At 35.2% G+C, this 24,097-nt stretch overlaps 1 protein-coding gene across 2 annotated transcripts in view; it reads right to left on the bottom strand.

Annotated features, from left to right (window-relative positions):
- ZDHHC21 (zDHHC palmitoyltransferase 21) overlaps window positions 1-24,097 on the bottom strand; it is a 74,681-nt gene that overhangs the window by 17,720 nt on the left and 32,864 nt on the right. For both annotated transcript variants that reach the window (XM_017867180.1, XM_017867179.1), the window contains one exon: window positions 11,963-12,079. In XM_017867180.1, coding sequence (XP_017722669.1) covers window positions 11,963-12,079 — 117 coding nt within the window. The remainder of the gene's footprint in view (window positions 1-11,962; window positions 12,080-24,097) is intronic.

Raw genomic sequence — 24,097 nt, 5'->3', positions numbered from 1 at the left:
AAAAAAAAAAAAAAAAAAAAACAGGCTAAACAGTCTGAAGTCTAAACAATGATTTGACTAACCTGTTTCCCTTAGAAGTAGATCGATTTGAAAACATTTTTATTTCAATATAAGTTGTAGTAAAAATGCACAAACATGTAAATTTGAATCCTGTTTAAAATTAAATCGAAAAATAATCAGAGGTAATCCTTTTGAATTGGGCTTCAGATTAGTCTATTTAACAGAAACATCTGGTTGTGTTGAAATCTTTTAACCTTGAAAATGAGATTAGAAATCCACTATTTTAAGTTAAAATAATTTCTAATTATTTTATCTGGGTCACAGATAATCTACTCTTGCTAGGTCTAAAATGACATCAGATTATCACTGCTATGATTATCCTGTTACCTTCCACTATCAATAGGAAGATGAGATTTTCTTCCTATACATGAAATAAATGATTTATTTATTCCAAGCAAAAATGAATAATGGTAAAAAATTACTGAAAACTGATACGCCACTTCCCTGAAACCTCAAGCTAAACCCCAAAGAGACAGCACTTATTTTGCTTGTTTGACATCTAATAGGTCTATATTCAAGCTATGCAATAAAATAGTGTATGTAATGAAATGATATCCACATCAGTAGTTTCCCAAAATGCCTCTAGGATCTGTAGGGTTCAAGAGTAGGGGAAAAAGTAAGACTGCAATGGAAGGATTAAGTTTACTGTGATTCTTTCTCCCACTTCTTTCTTATGCTACCTAACAAATTCATCACTTAACACTGTAAAGAGAGATCCATGGATTCAAATTATGACAAAAACATGTGCAGATGTAAAATTTCTTGTCATCTTAATTTTATCACAAAACAGCAAACTTATTTTATAAAGTAAGCATAATCTATATTTTAACTTAATTAAAATATTAAATCATATTTAAGTGCTAATAATTCATTAGATTTAAAATTAAACACTGAATGCATTAGACTTTTAAATAATCAAGCCTCAAAGAATCTTAAATCAATGTGAGGAGGAGTATATTCTGGAAATCCTTTTAAATTTTTTTTTAAATGCTAAAAGGATAATGCTTGAGGTTCACTATGAAATCCCAGCCAAAGAGATTTAAAAATTTATTGTAATTCTTAAAAGTACTTGTATTCAAGAGAAAGTAAAGTGACTAAGGGTTAGGATAACAAATACAATATATCCTCTCTCTTGCTTTCTTTCTTCATCATTCTTTTATGAATGTTTCACAGAGGTATAATTGCTATAGATAACAGCACTGTCTGGTACAGTGCTCTGAGAGGGTACTACGTATATGCAGAAAGAGATGAAACTTTTGGAATAAGCATTATTTAACAAATGTGGTTTCTACTGACTTTTAGAAATATCACATCATAACTGAATCTCTCTACCTTAATAAAAAGTAATGTTGTTCAACACTACAGAAAAAAAAAATTCCCTTATAATTTGACATGTTGATAGAAGAGAACAGAGTCAGAATCAAACCTGATATACAAAAACCATAAATAACTTACAGAAATACCTTGAAGATATTGCAAGTTTGGTTCTAAACAATGAAGCCAGTATTGCAATAAAGCCAGTAACAAAAATTTTTCGGTTTCTCACTGCATATAAAAGTTATGTTTATGCTATGCTCTATTAGGTATACAACAGCATTATGTCTAAAACACAATCTACATACCTGCCTTAAATTAAAAATACTTTATTGCTAAAAAATGCTAATGATCATTTGAATCTTCAGGGAGATGTAATATTTTTGCTGATAGGGGGTCTTGCCTCCAAGTTGATAGCTTCTGATTGGCCAGGATTGTGGCTGCTGAAGGCTGGGGTGGCTGTCACAATCAAAACAATAAACCAGTGGCTCACACCTATAATCCCAGGACTTTGGGAGGCCGAGGCAGGCAGATCACAAGGTCAAGCGATCGAGATCATCCTGGCCATCTGTACTAAAAATACAAAAATTAGCTGGTGTGGTGGTGCACACCTGTAGTCCCAGCTACTTGGGACTAAACCCGAGAGGCAGAGGTTGCAGTGAGCTGAGATCATGCCACTGCACTCCAGCCTGGTGACAGAGTGAGACTCCGTCCCAAAACAAACAAAAAACCAATAAAGTCTGCTGCATAGGCTGACTCTTCCTTCCATGAAAGATTTCTCTGTAGCATGTGATGCTATTTGACAGCACTTTACCCACAGTAGGACTTCGTTCAAAAATTTGGAGTCAATCCTCTCAAACACTGCCACTGCTTTACCAGCTAAGTCTGTATATTCTTCTAAATCCTTTATTGTCATTTCAATAATGTCCACAGTATCTTCACTAGGAGTAAACTCCATCTCAAAACACCACTTTTCAGGCTCATCCCTAAGAAGCAACTTCTCATTCATTCAATACTGATCATGAGATTGTAGCAATTCAGTCACATCTTCCACTTCTTATTTCTCTTGTTATTTCTAGCACATCTTTAGTTACCCCCTCCACTGAAGTCTTGAACCCTTCAAAGTTAACCATGAAGTTTAGAATCAACTTCTTCCAAACTCCTGTTCATATGGCTCTTTTGTTCCCCTCCCATGAATCACAAATGTTCTTAATGGCATCTAAAATGGTAAATCTTTTCCAGAAGGTTTTCAATATACCTTCTCCAGATCCATCACAGGAATCACTATCTAGAGCAGCTATAGCCCATCAAACGTGTTTCTTAAACGGTAAGACTTAAAAGTTGAAATTACTACTCCTGATCCATGGCATGCAGAACGGATGTAGCAGCCATGAAAACAACATTAATCTCCTTGTATATCTTCATCAGAGCTCTTGAGTGACTTGATGCATTGTCAATGAGCAGTAATATTATGAAAGGAACTTTTTTTCTGAGCAGTAGATCTCAATAGTGGGCTTAAAATATTCAGCAAACCATGCTGTAAACAGATGTGGCTGTCACTTAGGCTTTGTTTTTCTATTTCTAGGGCAAAGGCAGAGTAGATGCAGCATAATTCTTAAGAGTCCAGGATTTTGGGGATGGCAAATGAGCACTGGCTTCAACTTACAGCCACCAGCTGCATTTAACCCTAACAAGAGAGTCAGCCTGTCCTGTCCTTTGAAGCCTTGAAGCCAGGCATTGACTTTTCCTCTGTAGCTACAAAAGTTCTACATTGCATCTTCTTCCAATAGAAGGCTGTTTTGTGTACACTGAACATCTGTTGTTTTGTGTAGCCACCTTCATTAATCATCTTAGATCATCTGGATAATTTGTTGCAACTTCTACATCAGCACTTGCCACTTCACCTTGCATGTTTTATGTTATGGAAATGCCTTCTTTCCTTAAGCCTTAAGAACAAACTTCTGCTAGTTTCCAACTTTTCTTCTGCAGTTTCCTCACCTCTCCCAGGCTTCATAAAATTGAAGAGTGAGGGCCTTGCTCTGGATTAGGCTTGGTTTAATGGAATGTTGTGACTTGTGTGATCTTCTACTCAAACCACCAAAACTTTCTCCACATCAACAATAAAGTTGCTTCAGTTTCTTATCATTTGTACGTTCTCTGAAGCAGCATTTTAAATTTCCTTTGAAAACTTTTCCTTTGCATTCATAACTTGGCAATTTGGCACAAGGGGTCTAGTTTTTGGCCTATCTCAGCTTTTAACACGTCTTTCTCATTAGTTTTAATCATTTGTAGCTGTTGATTTGAAGTGAGAGGCATGCAACTCTTCTTTTCACTTAAATACTTAGAGGCCACCATAGGGTTATTATTTGGCCTAATTTCAATATTATTGTATCTTAGGGAATAGCAAGGCCCAAAGAAAAGAGACAGAGGAATGGCCAGTGAATGCAGCAGTCAGAACACACACAACATTTACCAATTAAGTTTGCCATTTATATGGGCGCAATTTGTGGTGCCCCAAAATAATTATAATAGTAACATCAACAATCGCCAATCACAGATCATCATAACAGATATAATAACCATGAACATGTTTGAAATATTATGAGAATTACCAAACTATGGCACAGAAACAACAGGTAAACACACACTGGTGGGAATATTGTACTGAAAGACACACTCAATGCACCGTTGCCGCAAACCTTCAACTAGTTAAAACAAAACAAAACAAAAAAACACTATTTACAAAGCACAATACAAGTATGCCTGTATAGCATATATACTGTGGATAAGAAATTAAGTGTTTATCAGAATATATTCAGTAAAAACGTATGAAAAATGTATCAAAACTACTATCAAGCAACAGTAAGAAAGTGTGCTACTGGCATAAAGGTATCTCTATGTCATAAAGATAGACATATAAATAAAATAGAGTTAAGAGTCCAGAAAATATCCAATTAATTTTCAACAAAGGTGTCAAGACTATTCAATGGTGGAAAGAATTGTCTTTGCAAGAAATGGTGCTGGGACAACTAGATATCTACATGTAAAAGAATGAAGATGGACCCCTACTTCACACGATCTACAAAAATTAACTTAGAATGAATCGTAGTACTAAATGTAAAGGCTAAAATAATAAAACCCTTAGAAGAAAATACAGGAGGGATTTTTGTTGACCTTGGATTGGGCAATTGTATCTTAGGTAAGACACAAAAAGCATATACTACCAAAGAAAAAAAATAGATAAATTGAAACAATAAAAAGTACAAACTTCTGTGCTTCAAAAGACACTGTTAATAAAGTGAAAACGTAATTAAGAGAATGTGAGAATATTTGCAAATCACATATTTGTAAATAATATATCTGAAAAAGGACTTATATCTAGAACATATAAACAGCTTTTCTAACTCAACAGTAAAACGGCAACCCAATTAAAACATGATCAAAGGATTTCTCCAAAGATACATAAATGGACAATAAGCATGTGAAAAGGTACTCAATCTCATTGGTTAATCAGGGAAATCCAAATTAAAACCATGATGAGGTACTACTTCAAAACCACTAGGATGGCAACCATTTTTTAAAAGGCAGGTAATAACAATTGTCACCAAGGCTGTAGAGGAATCAGAACCCTCAAATACTGCTAGTGGGAATGCAAAATCATGCAGCAACTTTAGAAAATAGTAGCAGTTCTTTAAAAGTTAAATGTAGCTTCCATTAGACTCAGCAATTCCACTTCTACATACCCCAGAGGAATGAAAATGTATGTCCACACAAAAACCTGTAGGTGGGCTTCAAGATAGCTGACTAGAAACAACTGGTACTCACCTCCTCCACAAAGAAGAACCAAAATAGTGAGTAGATAATCACACATAAAATATATCATCTAAGAGAACACTGGAATTCAACAGAGAAGTGACTGGAAACACCATCCTAAAGCAAGGACTGAGAGGAAAGCAAGGCGGCCTGGTTAGCCAAAACTGGCTGGAGGCATGCAGAGGCTCCCCAGTGCAGGAAAAGGGTAAGTCAGTGACCCCCAATGGCCAACATTCCCACTGCGGACTCCTGCATCCTAGCGAGAGGAAAGCCCCTAGACCCTCTCAAGTCTCAAGACTAACAGGAGCTGCCTGGAGAATACATGAAGGCACCGCCCCAGAGAGGAAGATCATGCTGGGTCCCACACAGCCTTCGAGCCCTAAGCAGTTCCAGGAAGGCACCATATTAAGAGTCCAGCCCCCACCAGACTGTATCCTGCCAGTGAGCCCAACAGCCCCTGCATCTCCACATTTCTGGAGCCTCACTGATATTCCCTGCCCACAGCCACTGCTGCCATTGGCTGCCACCACCAAGGCTGAAGCACAAACCATTGGCAAAGACCCTGCTGACCCCAGCAGCAAATCCAGGGTGCATTTTCACATGCCCCAAGGACAAACCCCCCACCCACAGCAGCTGTTGTGCGCTAGCACTGCCAAGCTGACGTGCAAGCAAAGTGGGCAATCCCCAGCCCATTGCATACAGCTGCAGCCACTGAAAGCAATCCCGTCCTCCCCAGTAGCACGGCTGCAATGGATGCCACTCCCACCCAGACATTTTGCCTTGGGCCTGGAGATCACCCCACCAATGCCTACCATAGCCAGTGGGTGAATGTACCATCAGGGGACCTGAGGCTAGCGTCTCCCAACCCCAAACTCCAGTAGCTGAGCGCTAGGTCTGCCCATATCCAAACTCCAGTACCTGAGCCACACTGTCAGAGCGCTGATACCATCTACAGCCCGTCTACATTGTCAGCATCTGAACACTTTCCTCTCTGGGGGCCAGAGGTCAGTCCTCACCCAGCCCCTGCCTACTACAACAACCATAGCTGGCACCCACACATGCCACCTGTGGGTCTGAGGGCTGGCCCACCCAGCCCATCGCTGATACTGTCAACACCTATGCAAACCACTTGGGAGCTAGAGGTTTGTTCTACCAATACTACTGCCATCACCCACGACATGCCCATTTCCCAGGACCCAAGAACCTGTCCACCTGCCTGGCACATTGCTGCCACTATCCGCACCTGAACAAGCCACCTGGAGGCCTAAGAATTGGTCTGTGTGGACCTGCTAACAGCAGTGCCAAAGCCACCCTGGTGCCCACAGACAGGCCCACTCGCTGCTGCCACCACTAAGGACCAAGGACAAGCCCACCTGACAACCCAGTCCCTAGCAAAATTTCATCACAGCATCCACTAACAAACATACCCTAAGCCACTGAGGAAATCATAGATACCACTGATGCTGCTTACAGCCAAACAAATCATACAGCAACTATAATACTGCACATTCCCAGAATCAAAACCAAAGGGCCCCAACCAACCAACACAACAGATACATCTCCAGGAAAAAGTCCTCTCCTACAAAAGCAAAAATATTAGAAGAAACATCTGTTGTTTCTTCTACATAACATATCACAGATATCAACATAAGGACCCAAGAAACATAAAAAAGCAAGGAAATATGGCACTCCAAAGAAATACAATAATTCTCCAGTAAAACATTATAATCAAAAAGATATATGAAATCCCAGAAAAATAATTCAAAATAATATTAAAGAAGCTAATTGAGATAAAGAGAATACAGCAAATATGAAGCAATTAGAAAAATAATTCCAGATCTGAATGAGGAATTTACTAAACAAATATAAATAAAAAAGAACCAAACAAACGGAAGAATTCATTAAATGAAATACAAAATATATTTCAAAGTTTCAATAATAGACTAGATCAAGGAGAAGGAAGAATTTCATTACTTGAAGACAGGTATTTTCAAATAACCCAGTCTGACAAAAATAGAGAAAAAAGCATTTAAAAAATGAACAAAACCTATGTGACAGATTGAACACCATAAAGTGACCAAATACTTTAATGTGTAATCTCCCAGAAGACAAAGAGAAAACAAAAAGCCTACAAAACCTACTTAAGGATATAACAGCTGAAAACTTCTCAAGTCTAGCAAGTGATCTAGACACCTAAGTACAGGAAGCTCAGGGATCCCCAAACAGACATAATGCAAAAAGATCTTCTCTGGCACACCATAATTAAACTATCAAAAGTCAAAGACAAAGAGAATTATAAAAACAGCAAGAAAAAAGCATCAAGTCCCATATAAGGGAATCTCCATCAGACTAACAGTGGATTTCTCCACAGAAACTTTATAGGTCAGGAGAAAATGGCATAATACATTCAAAGTGCAGAAAGAAAACACTTTCAGACAAAAATACTATTTCCAGCAAAATTATCCTTCATAAATAAAGGAAAAAGGCAGGAGATAACAAGCAAAAGCTGAGGGACTTTATCATCACTAGACTGGTCCTATAAGAAATGCTTAAGAGAGTCCTACACTTAGAAACAAAAGGATGATAGCTACCATCATAAAAACACATGAAAGTATAAAACCCACTCTTGGGAGGTTGAGGCACAAGAATTGCTTGAACCCGGGAGGTACAGGCTGCAGTGAGCCAAGATCACAACACTGCACTCTAGCCTAGGCAACAGAGTAAGACTGTTTCAATTTTTTTTTATAAAAAATTAATTTAAAACCCACTGGTAGAGCAAACACACAAATAAGGAAGAGGAAGAACTCTAATGTTACCATTACAGAAAACCACCAAACCACAATGATAAACAATAAAAGAGAAAGAAAGGTACAAACAATATACAAAACATCAGAAATCAATTAATAAAATGACAGGAGTAAGCCCTCACATATCAATAATACTCTTTAATGTAAATGGATTAAACTCCACATTTAAAACATACAGACTTTCTGAATGGACTAAAAAAACAAACAAACATGACATAACGATATGCTGCCTACAAGACACTCATCTCACCTATAAAGACACATATAGACTGAAAGTAGAAAGACAGAAAAAGATATTCCAAGCACACGGAAACCAAAAGTAAGCTGGAATAGCTAGCTATACTTATATCAGATATACAGACTTTAAGTCAAAAATAGTAAAAAGTTACAAAGCAGGCCATTATATGATAGTGAGATCAATTCAGCAAGTAGATATAACAACTCTAAATACATATGCACCCAACACCAGAGCACCCAGATATATAAACCAAGTATTAGATTTAGAGGGAAAGATAGACTCTAATACAATAATAGTTGAGGACATGGACACAGGATTCTCAGCATGAGACAGATCTAGTAAAATCATTAACAAAGAAACATCGGATTTAAACTGCTCTCTAGACCAACTGGACCTAACAGATATTTACAAAACATTTCATCCAACAGCTACAGAATACACATTGTTCTTATCAGCAAATGGAACACTTCCAAGATAGACCATAGGTTAGGACACAAAACAAGTCTCAAGAAACATGAAAAAAATCTAAATTGTATCAAGTATCTTCTCAGACCACAATGGAATACAACTAAAAATCAATAACTAGAGGAACTTTAGAAACTATACAAATACATGGAATTTAAGCAACAACCACTGGGCTAAGAAAGAAACTAAGTAGGAAATCACTTTCTTGAAACACATAAAAATGAAAACAAAACATATCAAAACCTATGGACTAAAACAAAAGCAGTGCTAGGAGGGAAATTTACAGTAATAAATGCCTATATGAAAACAGTAGAAAGATTTCAAGCAAACACAGTCTAATGATGCACCTCAAGCAACCAGAAAAGCAAGAACAAACGAAACCCAAAATTAGTAGAAGGAAAGAAATAATAAAGACCAGATCAGATGTAAAAGAAAAAGAGACTAAAAAAATAAGCAAAGAGGCAATAAGACAAAAAGTTGGTATTTTGAAAAGATAAACAAGTAAATAAATCACTTTCAAGACTAACTAAGAAGAGAGAAGACCCAAGTCAATAAAATCAGAAATGAAAAAGGAGACATTACAGCTGATACCACTGAAATACAAAGACTATCAAAGATTATTAAGAACAAATATATACCAACAAACTGAAAAACCTAGAGTAAATGATAAATTCCTAGACACATAAAACCTACCAAGATTGAATTGGGTAGAAACAGAAAACTTGAACAAACCAATAAAAAGTAATAATATCAAAGTAGTAATAAAGTCTCCCAACAAATAAAAGTCCAGGACCCAGACAACTTCACAAATTCCACCAAATGTTAAATTAAGTAGAACTAACACCAATTCTCCTCAAACTATTTCAAAAAATTGAAGAGGAAGGAACTGGAACGCTCAACAAACTAAGCACAGAAGAAACATACAACATAATAAAGGCCATCTATGGCCTTTTGTGTTGTTGATATTATCTTGTATCAAGAAAAACCTAAAGGCTCTACCAAAAAACTCTTCAATCTGATAAATAAATTCAGTAAAGTCACAGGATACAAAATCAGCATACAAGAATCAGTAAATCAGTAGTGTTTCGATACACCAATAATGAACTAGCAGAGAAAGAAATAAAAAACAATTCCATTTACAATAGCTCCAACAACAACACTGTAAGAAATTTAACCAAGGAGGTGAAAGAGCTCTATAAGGAAAACTGCAAAGCACTAAAGAAAGAAATTAAAGGAGGAGGCAAAGGAAAGCTATCCCATGATCATGGATCAGAAGAATTATTACTGTTAAATGACCATACTGCCCAAAGCAATCTACAGATTTGATGTAATCACTATCAAAATACCAACATCATTTTTCACATAATTAGAGAAACAATCCTAAACTTTGTATGAAGTCAAAAAAGGGCCCGAAGAGTCAAAGCAACCCTAAGCAAAAAGGACAGTGCTGAAAGCATCACATTACCTGACTTCAAAATATATTATGAGGCTATAGTAACCAAAACAGCATAGTATTGGTATAAAAGCAGATACATAGACACATAGACCAAGGGAACAGAATAGAGAATCCAGAAACAAATTCACATATTTACAGTCAGCTGATTTTTGACAAAGGCATCAAGAATATACATTGGGAAAAGAACAATCTTTTGAATAAATGGGAAGTGCTGGGAAAATTGGATCTCCATATGCCTAAGAATGAAGAATGAAACTGGACCCCATCTCTCACCATATACAGAAACCAACTCAAGATGTATTAAAGACTTAAACATCAAACCTACAATTGTGAAACTACCAGAAGAAAACCTAGGAAAAATATTTCGGGACATTGGTCTAGATGAAAATTTTATGGCTAAGATCTCAAAAAGTGCAGATAACAAATACAGACAAATGAGACTCTATTAAATTAAAAAGCTGTAGAGCAAACAATCAACAGAGTGAAGAGACAACCTGTAGAATGAGAGAAAACACTTGAATTACCTGCTTGACAAGGGACAGTATCCAGAATATACCAGGAACTCAACTCAACAATAAAAAACGGTACCATTAAAAAGTGAGGAAAGGACACGAAGACACGTATCTCAAAAGAAGATATACAAATAGCCAACAGGTATATGAAAAGTACTCACCATCATTAATCAACAGAGAAATGCAAGTCAAAACCACAATAAGGTATCATCTTACCTAAGTTAGAACGGCCTTTATTAAAAGGACAAAAAGTAGCAGATGCTAGCAAACATGCAGAGAAAAGGGAACTCTTGTACACTGTTGGTGGGAATGTAAATTAGTGTAATCACTAAGGAAAACAATACTGAGAATTCTCAAAAAAACTAAAAATAGAACTACCATAAGATCCAGCAATCCATTACTGGGTATTCATCCAAAGGAAAAAACATCAGTATATCAAAGGGATACCTGCAGTTGCATGTTTATCACAGCACTATTCATGAGAGCAAGGATACGAAATCAACCTAAGTGTCTATCAACAGACGAATGAATTTTAAAATTTTGGTATATATACACAGTGGAATAATACTATCAGCCATAAAAAGAATGAAATTCTGTCATTTGCAGCAACATGGATGGAACTGGAGGTCATTATGTTAAGTGAAACAAACCAGGCACAGAAAGACAAACACCATATTTTCTCACTCATATGTGGTAGCCAAAGGAGTTGATCTCATGGAGGTCAAGAATTGAATGAGAGATTCAACAGGCTGGAAAGGGTGCATGGGTGGAGCAGGGAATGAAGAGAGTGTGGTTAATGGTTATAAACATACAGTTAGAAGAAATAAGTTATAATGCTCAGTAGCACAGGAGGGTGACTACAGTCAGCAACGATGTATATTTTAAAGTAACTAGCAGAGAGGACTTGAAATGTTCCTAACATATAGAAATGATAAATACTCAAGTTGATGGAGACCCCAAATACTCTGATTTGATCATTATATATTACATGCATGTAACAAATACTCATATGTACCCCATAAATACGTAAGATACTGTGTATCAATAAAAAACTACAAACATGATGTCTATACTCATATAAAAACACTATATTTGTTAGCTTTCAAAACAGGATACAGAATTGTATGTACTTTGTACTTGATTATAACTACTTTAAAATTACATAGGCATATGAAAGTACTAAAAAGTATTGTTAATTTTCTCCTTTAATTTCTAAACTTTCTATAACTTTTCAGAATTACATTCATAATTAGGTAATATATTCATAAATGTTACTTTACATTAAAAATATACTTACTGTGATGATGCCAATTAGTTGAGTGTAAAAGAGTCCAGTTATTCCGACTAACATAGTAATGCCCATAAAGGCAGCTAGTCTCATTATGGCCAATTCGTGTCTAACAACAAAGAGGTCCTATAAAGAAAAAGAAAGTCTTAAAAACAATTCAGAGTTGCTTATATTGCTTACAGTTGCAATAATAATCAAGACTTGAGCCATAACACATCTTCCTTATTATCTTAATAGAACTCCTCTCCCTCTTTTATACTTGTTCTATTTAAATCAATGTATAAATATTTTAAAATTTCAAAAATAGGTATTTTAATTTACAATAATAGCAAGCTGGAAAATATAGGAGTTTACTACTCTACTGTATCAAAACTCCTCAATCTTAGGTGCCAGTTAGCCTTGTTTGCTTTTTGAATCTATTTTGGGCAAAAAAAAAAAAAAAGAAAAGAAAAGAAAAGAAACCTAAAACAAAACAAAACACAGATGGTTGTACAATCTTTGGTTTACAAAAGGAATGTTATTATTTTCTGCTAAAAGTTTGAATACACAGCATAATTCATATTAAAGTTCAAGTGACCAAGATATCTAGAAATCATTAACACGGTCAAAATGAAGGGAAATCATATATAATAGGATCATTTAAGAACAGCTCTCTTCAAGCCTACTTCATTCACTCTTCCATCCAGTCACCCAACCACCATTGCCAAGCACTGTGTTACATAATAGAAATGTATAAATGATGAAAATATGGTCCATGCACTCAAGAAGTACAGTTTATTTAGAAAGAGAGCCCAACTTTGGAAAATTCCAAAACAATGTGATATATTCTATAACAGGGATGCATGCAGAGTATGGTAGAAACACAAAGGAATGCCTAGATAGGAGGGAGGAATTGAAATGCTGTGATTTAAAGGCAGGTCTTCTGGCTCAGAGATTGAAAATGAGTGTTCTAAAAGTAAACCAAAGATACTGTGGTAGGAAGACAGAAAAACAAGAAGCATTTCATTTACCCTCACTGTTACCCAACCAACCAGACCAGAGGAAGGAGAGAGAGTTGAAGAACTCAGACTTCTCCTGGAAATCTGCTGTTGCTAAGCTGTGGAATAAAGCAACCACAGAAAGTAAAAGCACCAAGTGGATGGGAAGGACACCCAAACACAACCACCCACATGCTTTCTTTTATACTGATTCATGTTAGGGATTAAGGTATCCTAATAGCAACTTCAAAAATAGGAAGGCCACCAGAGATAGTATGCTTGCTTGAAATGAAAGAACTGATACTTTTCTGTGTGTATTATATTGAGTCACCACCAGACTAAGGCAAAAATCGGGTTCCACATCCACATTACTTATTCATTAGCCTGGAAAAACTTAGAATTCAGCAAGACACTTAAAACATTATGTAGCAGGTAAATATTAGGCACTCATTTTAAAACTTCAGTAAAAAGAACCCAATATAGAATCCCTATGAAACATATAAAACCAAAATGATGGGCCTGTGGAAGATACAAAAAATTAAAATCTGCATTAATGCTATTTAAAAACACAAATTTGTTCTAACATAATTGATACATTAAATAAGTTTGACCACAGCAATCATTCTTATGCATAATTTTATCTGTGAAAAAATCCTAGATGAACACAAAAAATTGTACCAAGATGAACTAAAATACGTAGGAATACACAAAACACACTCACCTGTCAAACATCTACCAGCCACCTCAGTTTATCTTCCATGCTATGAGCCACACCCACCCGCATCTAGTATTACAACCTTCCCTCCAATTTCACAGACCCTCCTTCCATCACTTCACAATAATTCACATTCTGCAACCCTCCTGATGCTCACTTCCATAAGAAAACTTCAGGTCTTCTTCAAGGTAAAGTGCCATGTTTATCATAGTATTTATGTATTTCTTAATCATTTAACATTTATAAAAGAGTGCTGTGGTTTTTATTAGGTTCCTATCCTTTTAAGTGTCACAGACAAAGTTTCGGAGTGGTAAGCCCTGTGGTTTTAATGCATGGTTTTACAGAGTGAAGTGATTTTTAGGAATGCACATATTGCATTATAGCAGAGCTTACTGTACTAAAATTACCATCTATGACCAAATAAAATCCATCCACTCTTCTCCCAGTGAAAAGATTTTAAAATAATTTTTGGCCAACTACAATTTATAAATGTCAAGGATGGAGATGAGACTAAATGATCCACTTATAATATTACATTTATTCATTTGGTTATACATTTATATTTAAAGTATTTATGTAAAATACAGTAGTAAAAAAACTTTAATCTAGAAATTGCTTTTTATCACTTTTACATTTTCAAAAAAACAACTGTATTCCAAGTTCACACATGCATAATTAACATCATCAGCACTAAATCCATATTTTGAGTCACTTAACACTGTTCTCTAGAGTACATCTTTACTTCTGTCTTAGATTTTTTTAGATGTAACACTTTTGAATCCAAAATTGGCTTAAAATTTTATCCAAATCACAGGAACCCATTTGCTATCCCAGATCTTTACTACATAATCAGTGTTATGGACTCAACTGTGTGCCCCAAAATTCATATGTTGAAGCCCTAACCCCTGTACCTTAGAATGTGACTGTAGTTGGAGACAAGGCCTTTAAAGCAGTGACTAAAATAAAATGAGGCCCTTAGGGTGGGCACTAATCTAATCTGACTGGTGTCCTTATAAGAGGAGGAAATTTGGACACACTGAGAGACACCATAGATGTTCCCAGAGGAAAGACCATGTGAGGACAGAGAGAAGGTGGTTATCTGCAAGCCAAAGACAGAGGCGCCAGGAGAAAACAAACCTGCTGACATCCTGATCTTGGAGTTGTAGCCTCCAGAATGTGAGAAAATGATTTTCTGTTGTGTAAGCCACCCAGTTTGTTTTATTTTCTTAAGGCAGACCTAGCAAACTAATATAATCAATAAATGTATTTCTTTATTGTTTACATTTCTTCCATTTTGTTAAGAAATGTGCTCATATACAGATAAATTCATAAAACATGTGTTCAGTTTAAAGAACAGTAACACTGGGCCAGGCACTGTGGCTCACGCCTGTAATCCCAGCACTTTGGGAGGCCAAGGCGGGTGGATCACCTGAGGTCAGGAGTTCAAGACTAGCCTGGCCAACATGGCAAAACCCCATCTCCACTAAAAAAAAAAAAAAAAATACAAAAATTAGCAGGGCATGGTGGTGCATGCTTATAATTCCAGCTACTAGAGGGGCTGAGGCAGGAGGATCACGTGAACCTGGGAAGTGGAGGTTGCAGTGAGCCGAGATCGTGCCACTGCACCCTAGCCTAGGCAGCAAGAGTGAGACTCTGTCTCAAAGAGAAGAAGAAGAAGAGTAACAGTATCCTCTCAAGAATTAGAACATCTGAAACCAAGTATAGCCTCCTGTGTATTCCTTCCCCATTGCTGGCTCTCCCTCACCCCTACCCTACCCTAAAGGTAGAGGTTACTAACTCCTTCTTCATACATTTTGGATATTGCTATGTTTCAGTTGCATATTTCGAATATCTTCTGCTCTGAAACTATCCTATTCACCCTCTTGATGGCATCTTTTCATAAACTCAAGTCTTAATTTTAAGTAGTCCAATGTATCAATCCTTTCCTTTAGTACTTTTATATCCTATTTAATAAATCTTTCCTGATGCTAAAGTAAAATGGCATTCTCCTATATTATCTTGTAAAGCCTTTTAAAAGCTTTGTAAGTTTTGCCTTTCACATTAGGTCATTAATTCACATAGCATTATTATTTAAATTTTTTGTGCACAATGAAAGATAAGAATCTGAATTTACTTTTCGAATATGAATATTCAACTGTTCCAGAATGACTAAAAAGCTATCATTTCTTCAGTGACCTGAGATGAAGTATCCATACATACACGGGCTCTCTACTCTGTTCCCTTGGTTTGTTTATCCCTGTTAACAGTGACAAATGTCTTAGTTATTATGGCTTTGTAATAAGTCTCAATATCTGGTAGGCCATGTCATCCCATCTTATTCTTTTGCAAGAATGTCTTGATTATTCTAGATGATTTGTATTTGCATAAAAATTTTAAAATTAGATTTTCAAGTTACAACACATACTCAGGCATATATTCACATATGATATATTCTCTCCATTATCTTTCGCCAAGTTTCTCCTAAAGGCCTTGCACTTTGTCAGATTTAATTCAGTAATTTCCCAGTTTTTGATTCTATTATAAATGGCATTTGCTATTAATTTCATTGTCTAAAGGTTTGTTTGTGAGCACATAAAAATAGATTTTTTAAAATACTGTTTCATAGTCACATTTTTTATACTTTCTTAAAAACCCAAAAAAACTATAGATAAATCATTTACACAATTACATCATCTATGCATAATGACAGTTATATTTCATTTAGCAGTTGTACCTTTTCTTTCTCTTGTCTTACTGCATTGGTTAAATTTCTAGTACTATGTTTAATAATAATAATGGTGATAGTGGGCATCAATGCCTTGTCCTCAACCTGGAGGGAAGAAGTTAACATCTAATCTTAGCATGCTATAGTTGGTTGACTTTGTGGTTTTTTTTAAGGGGTTGGGGGAGAAAGACCATTTATCCGATTACAAAACTTCTCCTACTTCTAGTTTACAAAGAGCGTGTAACCTGAATGAATCCTGAATTTTATCTTTGTCTTCATACACTGAGATGCTCATTTGAATTTTTTTTCTAATCTGTTAATGTGATAAAATATACTGACTGATTTTCTAGTGCAAAAAACAACCTTTCATTCCCAGGATAAGCTCAACTTGCCCAGGTTATATATAACCACATTACATACTATATACATAGTATGTACATACATACTATGTACTCTACTGGTGGGAGTTTTTATACATATTTTTTTACTTTGCTTTACTCTGTAGAAATTGCTAAGCTGTTTCTTTATTTCATAGGAAAAAACAAACACAAAGAATACCATGACACTCATATAAACAGAGCAAGGTAGGAAAGTCAGTTCTACTGCATGTATTCTCGACAGGGTAAGTTTTGCTCCCAAGTGGGAGAAAACTGGTTCTTAGAGGGAGAAAAACAGTCTTAGCCATCACTATGGTTTGTGGCCCTACACAAGTCAATCTTATCTGACAAAATCTTGTTTCTTAGTATTTAAATTCATGGGGGTGGTAGGAAGAGAAAATTTCCACAGAAGGAAAATGGGAATGAAAAAAAAAAGGTTAAAAACGACTGTTCTACTAGATAATAACATTTCTTATAAAACTATAGTTATAATGACAGTGTGGTATTGTCTCTCCAACAGACTAGAAACAGAAACACACATACACACACATGAATCATGATTATGAGAAAGATGGCACTATAGAGTGGAGGGGAAAAAATTATCTTTTCAATAAATGGTGATAAATCAACTGACTATTCATCTGTGAAAAAACTGAAACCCTGACTTCCATCTCATGAGAATCACAAAATTCAATTCCAGGTAGAAATATGAAAGACAGAAAAATATAGTACCTAGATGATAATAAGGGAGAATTACATTGGTTTTAGAAAGGATAGAAAAATATTTTATAAATTGAACCCAAAAAACACTACTCAAAAATGAAACAGTTGATAAGGTGGAGTACATTAAAATTTAAAACCTCTGTTTACCAAAAAATACCATTAAGAGAGTGAAAAGATAAACCAAAGAGTGGAAGATGTTTACAACAAATACCAAAAAAGGACTAATCTAAAACACCCTACAATTACCAACAAAAAGTCAAATGGGAGAAATACTTAAATAGGCACACTTTGCCAAATAGGCCAGTCATATCATCAGTAAATACATGAAAAGAGGTTGCGTATCATTAGTCATCAGAGAAGTGTAAATTAAAACAATGAAGTACTGCTCATACATACCAAATGCCTAACGTTAAGAAAACTTAAATGAGTATTAGTAAGGATATGAGGCAATCAGAATTTATATACTCTATTGGTAGGAGTTTAAATCGGTACAACGATTTTGGAAAACTGTTTAACACTATCTAAAAGAACATACCACTTAACCTTTGAACACCAGCACTTCTAGCTCTATATCCAAGTGAAACACATGCACATGTACAGAGGGAGGAATAAACAAGGCTGCTTACAACAGCATTATTTATAATCTCCCAAAACTTGAAACAAAGTAAATATCCACCAACAGAATGAATAAATGGCTTTATATTAAAAATGAAATATTATGAGGATTCACAACAATGAAAATAAACTGTATCTAAAGTAACAAAAAGGATAAATCTTCCAAATGTTGCCCAAAAGAAACATCCGGATGATTCACTTAACTGTTTTTATTTTTATGCACTCCTTCATACGTGTATCACATTTTACAATATAAAAGGTACAAAAAGTTGTGACGGTGAAATATAGAATATAAAAATACTTTTAATTTTAGAAAACCAAACTCTTAAAATACATATGAAACATAAAAGTTAGTTATAAATGGCCTATAAAAAGACAGACAAAATTTGTGAAATAAGACACAGAAAAGGATGTGAGAGACAGGAAAAAAGGAGAGGAAGAGTCAGACCAGCTCTCTGATCTCATTTACTACTTTCTTCCTGGCTCATCTTCAACTACACTGACCTCCTTGCTATTTCTCAGACATAGCTAGCGAACTTCCAAACCAGGACTGCTGCATTTGTTCTTCCCAGAAAACTCCCCAGACAACCACATGCATACTCCCCTCACTTTCTTCAGGTTTCTACTTAAATATTGCCTTATCAGAGACCTTTTCCTTGACCAAACTACAGAAAAACCCAGTATTCCCTATTTCCTTGCTGTATTTTTTTCATAGTATTTATCTCCATCTGATATATATGTATTTCTTTATTGTTTTGTCTCCCTTAGCAGTATGCAAATTTCTTGAAGATGGGGACTTTTGCCTGTCTTGTTCAATGATGAGTTTCTGGAACGTAGAATCAGCTCCAACTCAACAAATATTTATTAAATGAATGAATGAAAACAAAGAAAGTTGGACAAAGAACTGTCTCTTCCCTCAACATGTGAAGAGACAGAGAACAGTATCTACAAGGATTGTTTCACATGTATAATAGCAGCGATAAACACAGACAAAGAAACACACAGGCAACATGTACATAAACATAGTTATGTTTATGTTTACACATAAACCAGCAGAGGAGAAGAGGGTCCCTCCCATGAAATATTAATAATATTCCTATACTCCTATCTGGTAATCTTTTAGAACTGTATCATTAAAAAAGTTTTAAATGTTACAAAACTAGCAGTAGGGGGGCACCACCTCTTAATGCAAGCTAAATGAAAAGAAGAGTCAGATTTGGCTATTTATGATCTAGCAAACAATTAAATACTTGATCTGTGAATTCCTTCAGCTCATTTCTTCCTATAATCTTATCTTCTATCCTAATCTCAATTCTAATTCTAAGACTATATACTGTATCTTATCATTTCTAAGAAGTGCAACTCAAAATTATAATTTCAAGTATGTCACCTTATGAATACCACATGCTTTCTTTTGAGCTAACTCCCTGTAGACTATCAGTGCTAACAACTCAGCCCCAATGGGAGCTCCAATTCTTTGGCCCAACCACCGTATCATTGACTTTCCCCAACACATTCAACTCCCTACTTGTTTATATTCCACAGTCCATCAAGATAAATTCTCATTTAATTTACCACCAACTTTCTTGACCCTCTCTCACCACCATTCTACTCCTGTTTCACTGGCTGCAGTCTTAGTCACCTTTCTTGTACCTTTGATCTTTCTAACTTCAAAAACTGAAGAGTGCCTAGAGTTTGGTCTTCAGAACTCTTTTCTTTTCTATTTGTAATTACTGCTAGGAAATCTCCAGTCAGTTTCCATGTCTTTAAATACCATCTTTATGCTGAAAGCTCCCAAATTTATTTATCTAGCTCAGACCACCCCATTGAAATCCAGATTTTTGTATCTAGCTGCTTAATTAACATCTGTCCCTGGAAGTCAAATAGGCAAAGTAAACATGTGTAAAACCAAACTCTTTAACTTCTCCCCAGAACCTATTCTTCCTTCAGGCTCCCCCTCTCAGTAATCGGTATCTCCATTCTTCCAGTTGTTTGGGCTGTGAAGTCTTGGAAATATCCTTGACGTTTCACATTCTATCTCATAGCCCACATTCAAATTATCACCAAATTCTGTTAGCTCTTCAAACGATAATAGACCACTTGTAAGCGCTTCTACCACTAGCATAATCATTTCGTGTTTGGACTGTATTTTAGCAGCCTGGTAGCTGGTCTTCTTGCTATTATCCTTGTCCCTCAGTTTATTTTTCATAGCAATCAGGTTGTTTTTTTTTTTCCTAAAATGTAAATGAGATTCTGTAGTGGCTCAAAACCCTCCAACAGCTTACAAAGTCCCAACCACTATCTTAATAAAGCATACAGTCCAATCACAGCCCTTACTACTCTCAATTCATCACCTCCTATTGCTCTGTCCCTAACTGACTCCATTCAAGATACACTGGTCTCCTTACCGCTCCTTGAGAATGTCAACAGGGACTTGCTTGAGTTCCAGGTCTCTGCTCAAGTGTCCCTATGAGAAAGGTCTTCCTTGACTATATCCACCCCTGTACCCTGCTTTATTATACTTCATAATACTTATATTGTTTACCACACATTTGTTTATTGACTGTCTTCTCTAATCGGAACGTAAGCTCCTTAAACACAGTAACTTTGTTTCAGAGCCTAGACGATGGGCAATAATATGTACACTCAATAATATGTACTGAATGACTGAATAAATGTTCCTCACAATTTTTTAAAATTAAAAACTGTGTTTTACAAATAAAATTTTATATATAAAATGACAATTTTCCTATCAATGAGTCTGAAGCAATTTTATTTATAAACCATAGCTTATACTTACTTTTCTGTTTTTATGAGACTACTCTGAAAAGTAAAAATATGTGTTTTCTTTGTGATCTTCCTCTTACCAAAGAGTTTCTCAACCTCAGCACTACTGGCACTAGGCTGGATAATACTTTGTTGCAGGGGACTCTCTTGTGCATTGTAGGACATTTAGCAGAATCCCTGGCCTCCGCCCACTAGATGCCAGTAGCACTCTCCTAGTTGTGACAACCAAAAACGTCTCCAGACATTACCAAATGTTTTGTGTGGGGGAAAGTCAACCTCCTCCCCACTGAGAACCACTGTACCCACTGGTAAAGGATTTTGTTTTTCTCTGTTGTTCAAGAATAGAAACACCTAGAGACAGTATAGATCACAAAATTAAAAAATAAAAATAACAGAAACAGCTTAGATCACATCTGAGATATTTAAAGCATACAGATTTGAATTTTCAAAATAACAAAATAACCAACTTCACATGCTGAGGGTAGGTTCATAAGGCAAATACTCTGACATTAAAATAAACAATCTTAATTTAATCCTAGAATAAAATCCTATGATATCTGTATGGTTATGAGCACTTTTTGGAATGAGCCTTAGCTTATTATATTCCAAAATATAGGAAAAGAAGTTACACGCTTATTCTACATAAAACTCCTCCACTTCCCAACTCAGTGCTCAGGTAAAATGTACTTTTTTCAGTCTTATTACATCCTAATGGCAATTAATATCTACAGTGAAACAAATAATTACTTATACCTCCCTAATGGCTATCATTGAGTGTTCAGAATTATCCACTAAATTTTGTTAGTCATATGTATGCAACTACCTTACAGAGCATATTTCACTAGCATCTGACTGTCAGGTTCATAGCTGAGGGTGAAGTATTCCAGAAAAATCATTTTGTCTGCCTGACCATATTTTAGCAGTAAAAATTCTAGAAAAGTTTGGGCAATCCAATAAGAGAACAGAGTAACATACTTCCTTACTGCATTCACCAATTAATGCAGTGCTACAGTGTTTGGTAAAAGTAAAAGTAGACAATAAAAAAATTGCTGCCAGGTTTTAACCATTTAAATTCACAGTAACTGTAACAGTCTTACAGAGAAATAAAAACTGATAAATTTTCTGTGTTAAATGCTATTAATATTTATAGCTTACTATGGAAACATGTTTAACCAGGACATACACTCAGTCAACCTGGTATTGTAGGACAGGATTAAGATTTATTATAAAGTTTCTGTGTTCCATCTCTCACTAAAGTAATAGAGATATACTGACAAACAGAATTGGCAATTGTTAGAATAATAAATAGATTATTCTTATTTCTTTAGAAATATAAACTGTATATCTAACATTATTCTTTTCAAGCAAAAAACATAAAAAATGTTACTAAGGAATAATATTTCTACTAGCATCTCAGGAAACAGGAACAAAAAAGCCAAATTACATTTATATTAGCATTAAAAATAATTTTCGTCTCATATCAACTTTAATTCCACAATATTCTTGGCTATTCTTGACTCTTGGCTATTCTTTCCAAAAATCTAAAAAGCTAAATGTGTATTTCAGCAATTTTTTTCCATCCTTCAGTGAACAAAAGAAATGACCTTCTAGATATTAAGAAAAGTTATTATTAAGCCTACAATATTTTTTCAAATAGCAGAAGTACTCAGACTACTTTAAAATTGATTATAGGAAAAGATTAAAATAAATTATGAAAAGATTTACCAATATTCAAAGCTACCTGCAGCCAAGTCTTCTGACTATTTCTATTTTTTGTTAGCCAAAAGGCTAGGCAAACAATTCTGTGGCACAGTTCTGACATCAAATCCCTAGCAACGCTATTAGATATCAGCCAATTGGAATAATAATAATGTATCTTCCAAGCAGAATAGTTGGCTAGGCTGCTAAACATTATTTATTTTCCTCTTCTGAATTCTGGCAGCATTTCCTTTATTGAAATTCTCTCTCCTCTCTTCCCCTTCTGTCACCCACTGCTCTCATAGCCTTAAATGCAGTTAGTATGCTTTTCCCCTTCACATAAAAATAAGTGTACAATAACTAGAAATTATCAGAACCACTTCAGCTAAAAAGAAGCTAAAAGACATACTTTTAGAATTAAAGTGGCATGCCATCAAAGATTAGCTGTATAAACTCTGATACTAACAGTCACAAATTATTTTTTTTAAAAGCTTATATTTTCTCATGTAGAGAAACAGTAAACATTGCCCGCATCTGATTTCCAGCAGGTACACATTTAAAAACTAGTTTTAACCCACTATGATGCCTTTATAAGATATAACAGACTGCCTCAATGAAAAATGAAAACAGCAAAATATTAATCTACCAATCAGGAGGTTCATTGAGCTTTCTCTGAAGAGCATATATTATGATGTTTAGTATTTTAAATATATTTAATATTTTAATCCTACAATAATATTGCTAAAAAATTTCTTGAGGGAAAAATGCAAAAAGCAGTATGGAATGGGAGCTTGAATAAGACATAGTAATAGCAAGAACATGACTTAGGGACATGGGCCCAAATCACACCTCTGCCAAGTGGCCATTTTGTGATTGGACAAGGTATTGAATTTCTCTGAATTTCAGTTACCATACCTGTAAGATGATAATCATACTATTTATCCCTTCAGAAATATTTCAAATGAGTAGACATTTTCCGCTAATCCAAGTAATATACAAATCCAGAATAATATAAAAAAGAAAACACGTTACCAATAAAATATTCATGGATAAATATACAATAAATTTAAGGTATACTCTTTAAATATAGTGGTACTTTCCTTCATAATTAATTTAAAACCATAATTTTCTACTATTGGTTTTGGTAAATAACCAGTATCCAATAAAATGAAATACATTATTAGAATTTGATAATACACCAAATGACTAGGCATCTGTTTATAAGCATTTAAAGTAACTATGTGAAACAGTCAAATATGGACCTTGGTAAAAAAATGAAAGCTCATTTTCTTCAATATCCATCTATTTTACTCACTTAAATGCCAAATCATTACCCAATCTACAGGTTTTAGAACCTAGACAGTGATTTTCATGCCAATAAATATTTAAAGTGAAACATTACTTTCGAGAGGGGTTTAAGTAAAATTCAACGTTATACTGGAATGATAAATGCAAATGATGCAAACTAATTTAATGTCTAACACCTGAAAAACTTCTCCAAACATCTCAAAGTTTATAATATTTATT

This window comes from Rhinopithecus bieti, unplaced genomic scaffold, assembly GCF_001698545.2.
Source record: "Rhinopithecus bieti isolate Rb0 unplaced genomic scaffold, ASM169854v2 scaffold_3067, whole genome shotgun sequence".
NCBI lineage: Eukaryota > Metazoa > Chordata > Mammalia > Primates > Cercopithecidae > Rhinopithecus > Rhinopithecus bieti.
This window is presented reverse-complemented; position numbering and strand designations above follow the sequence as displayed.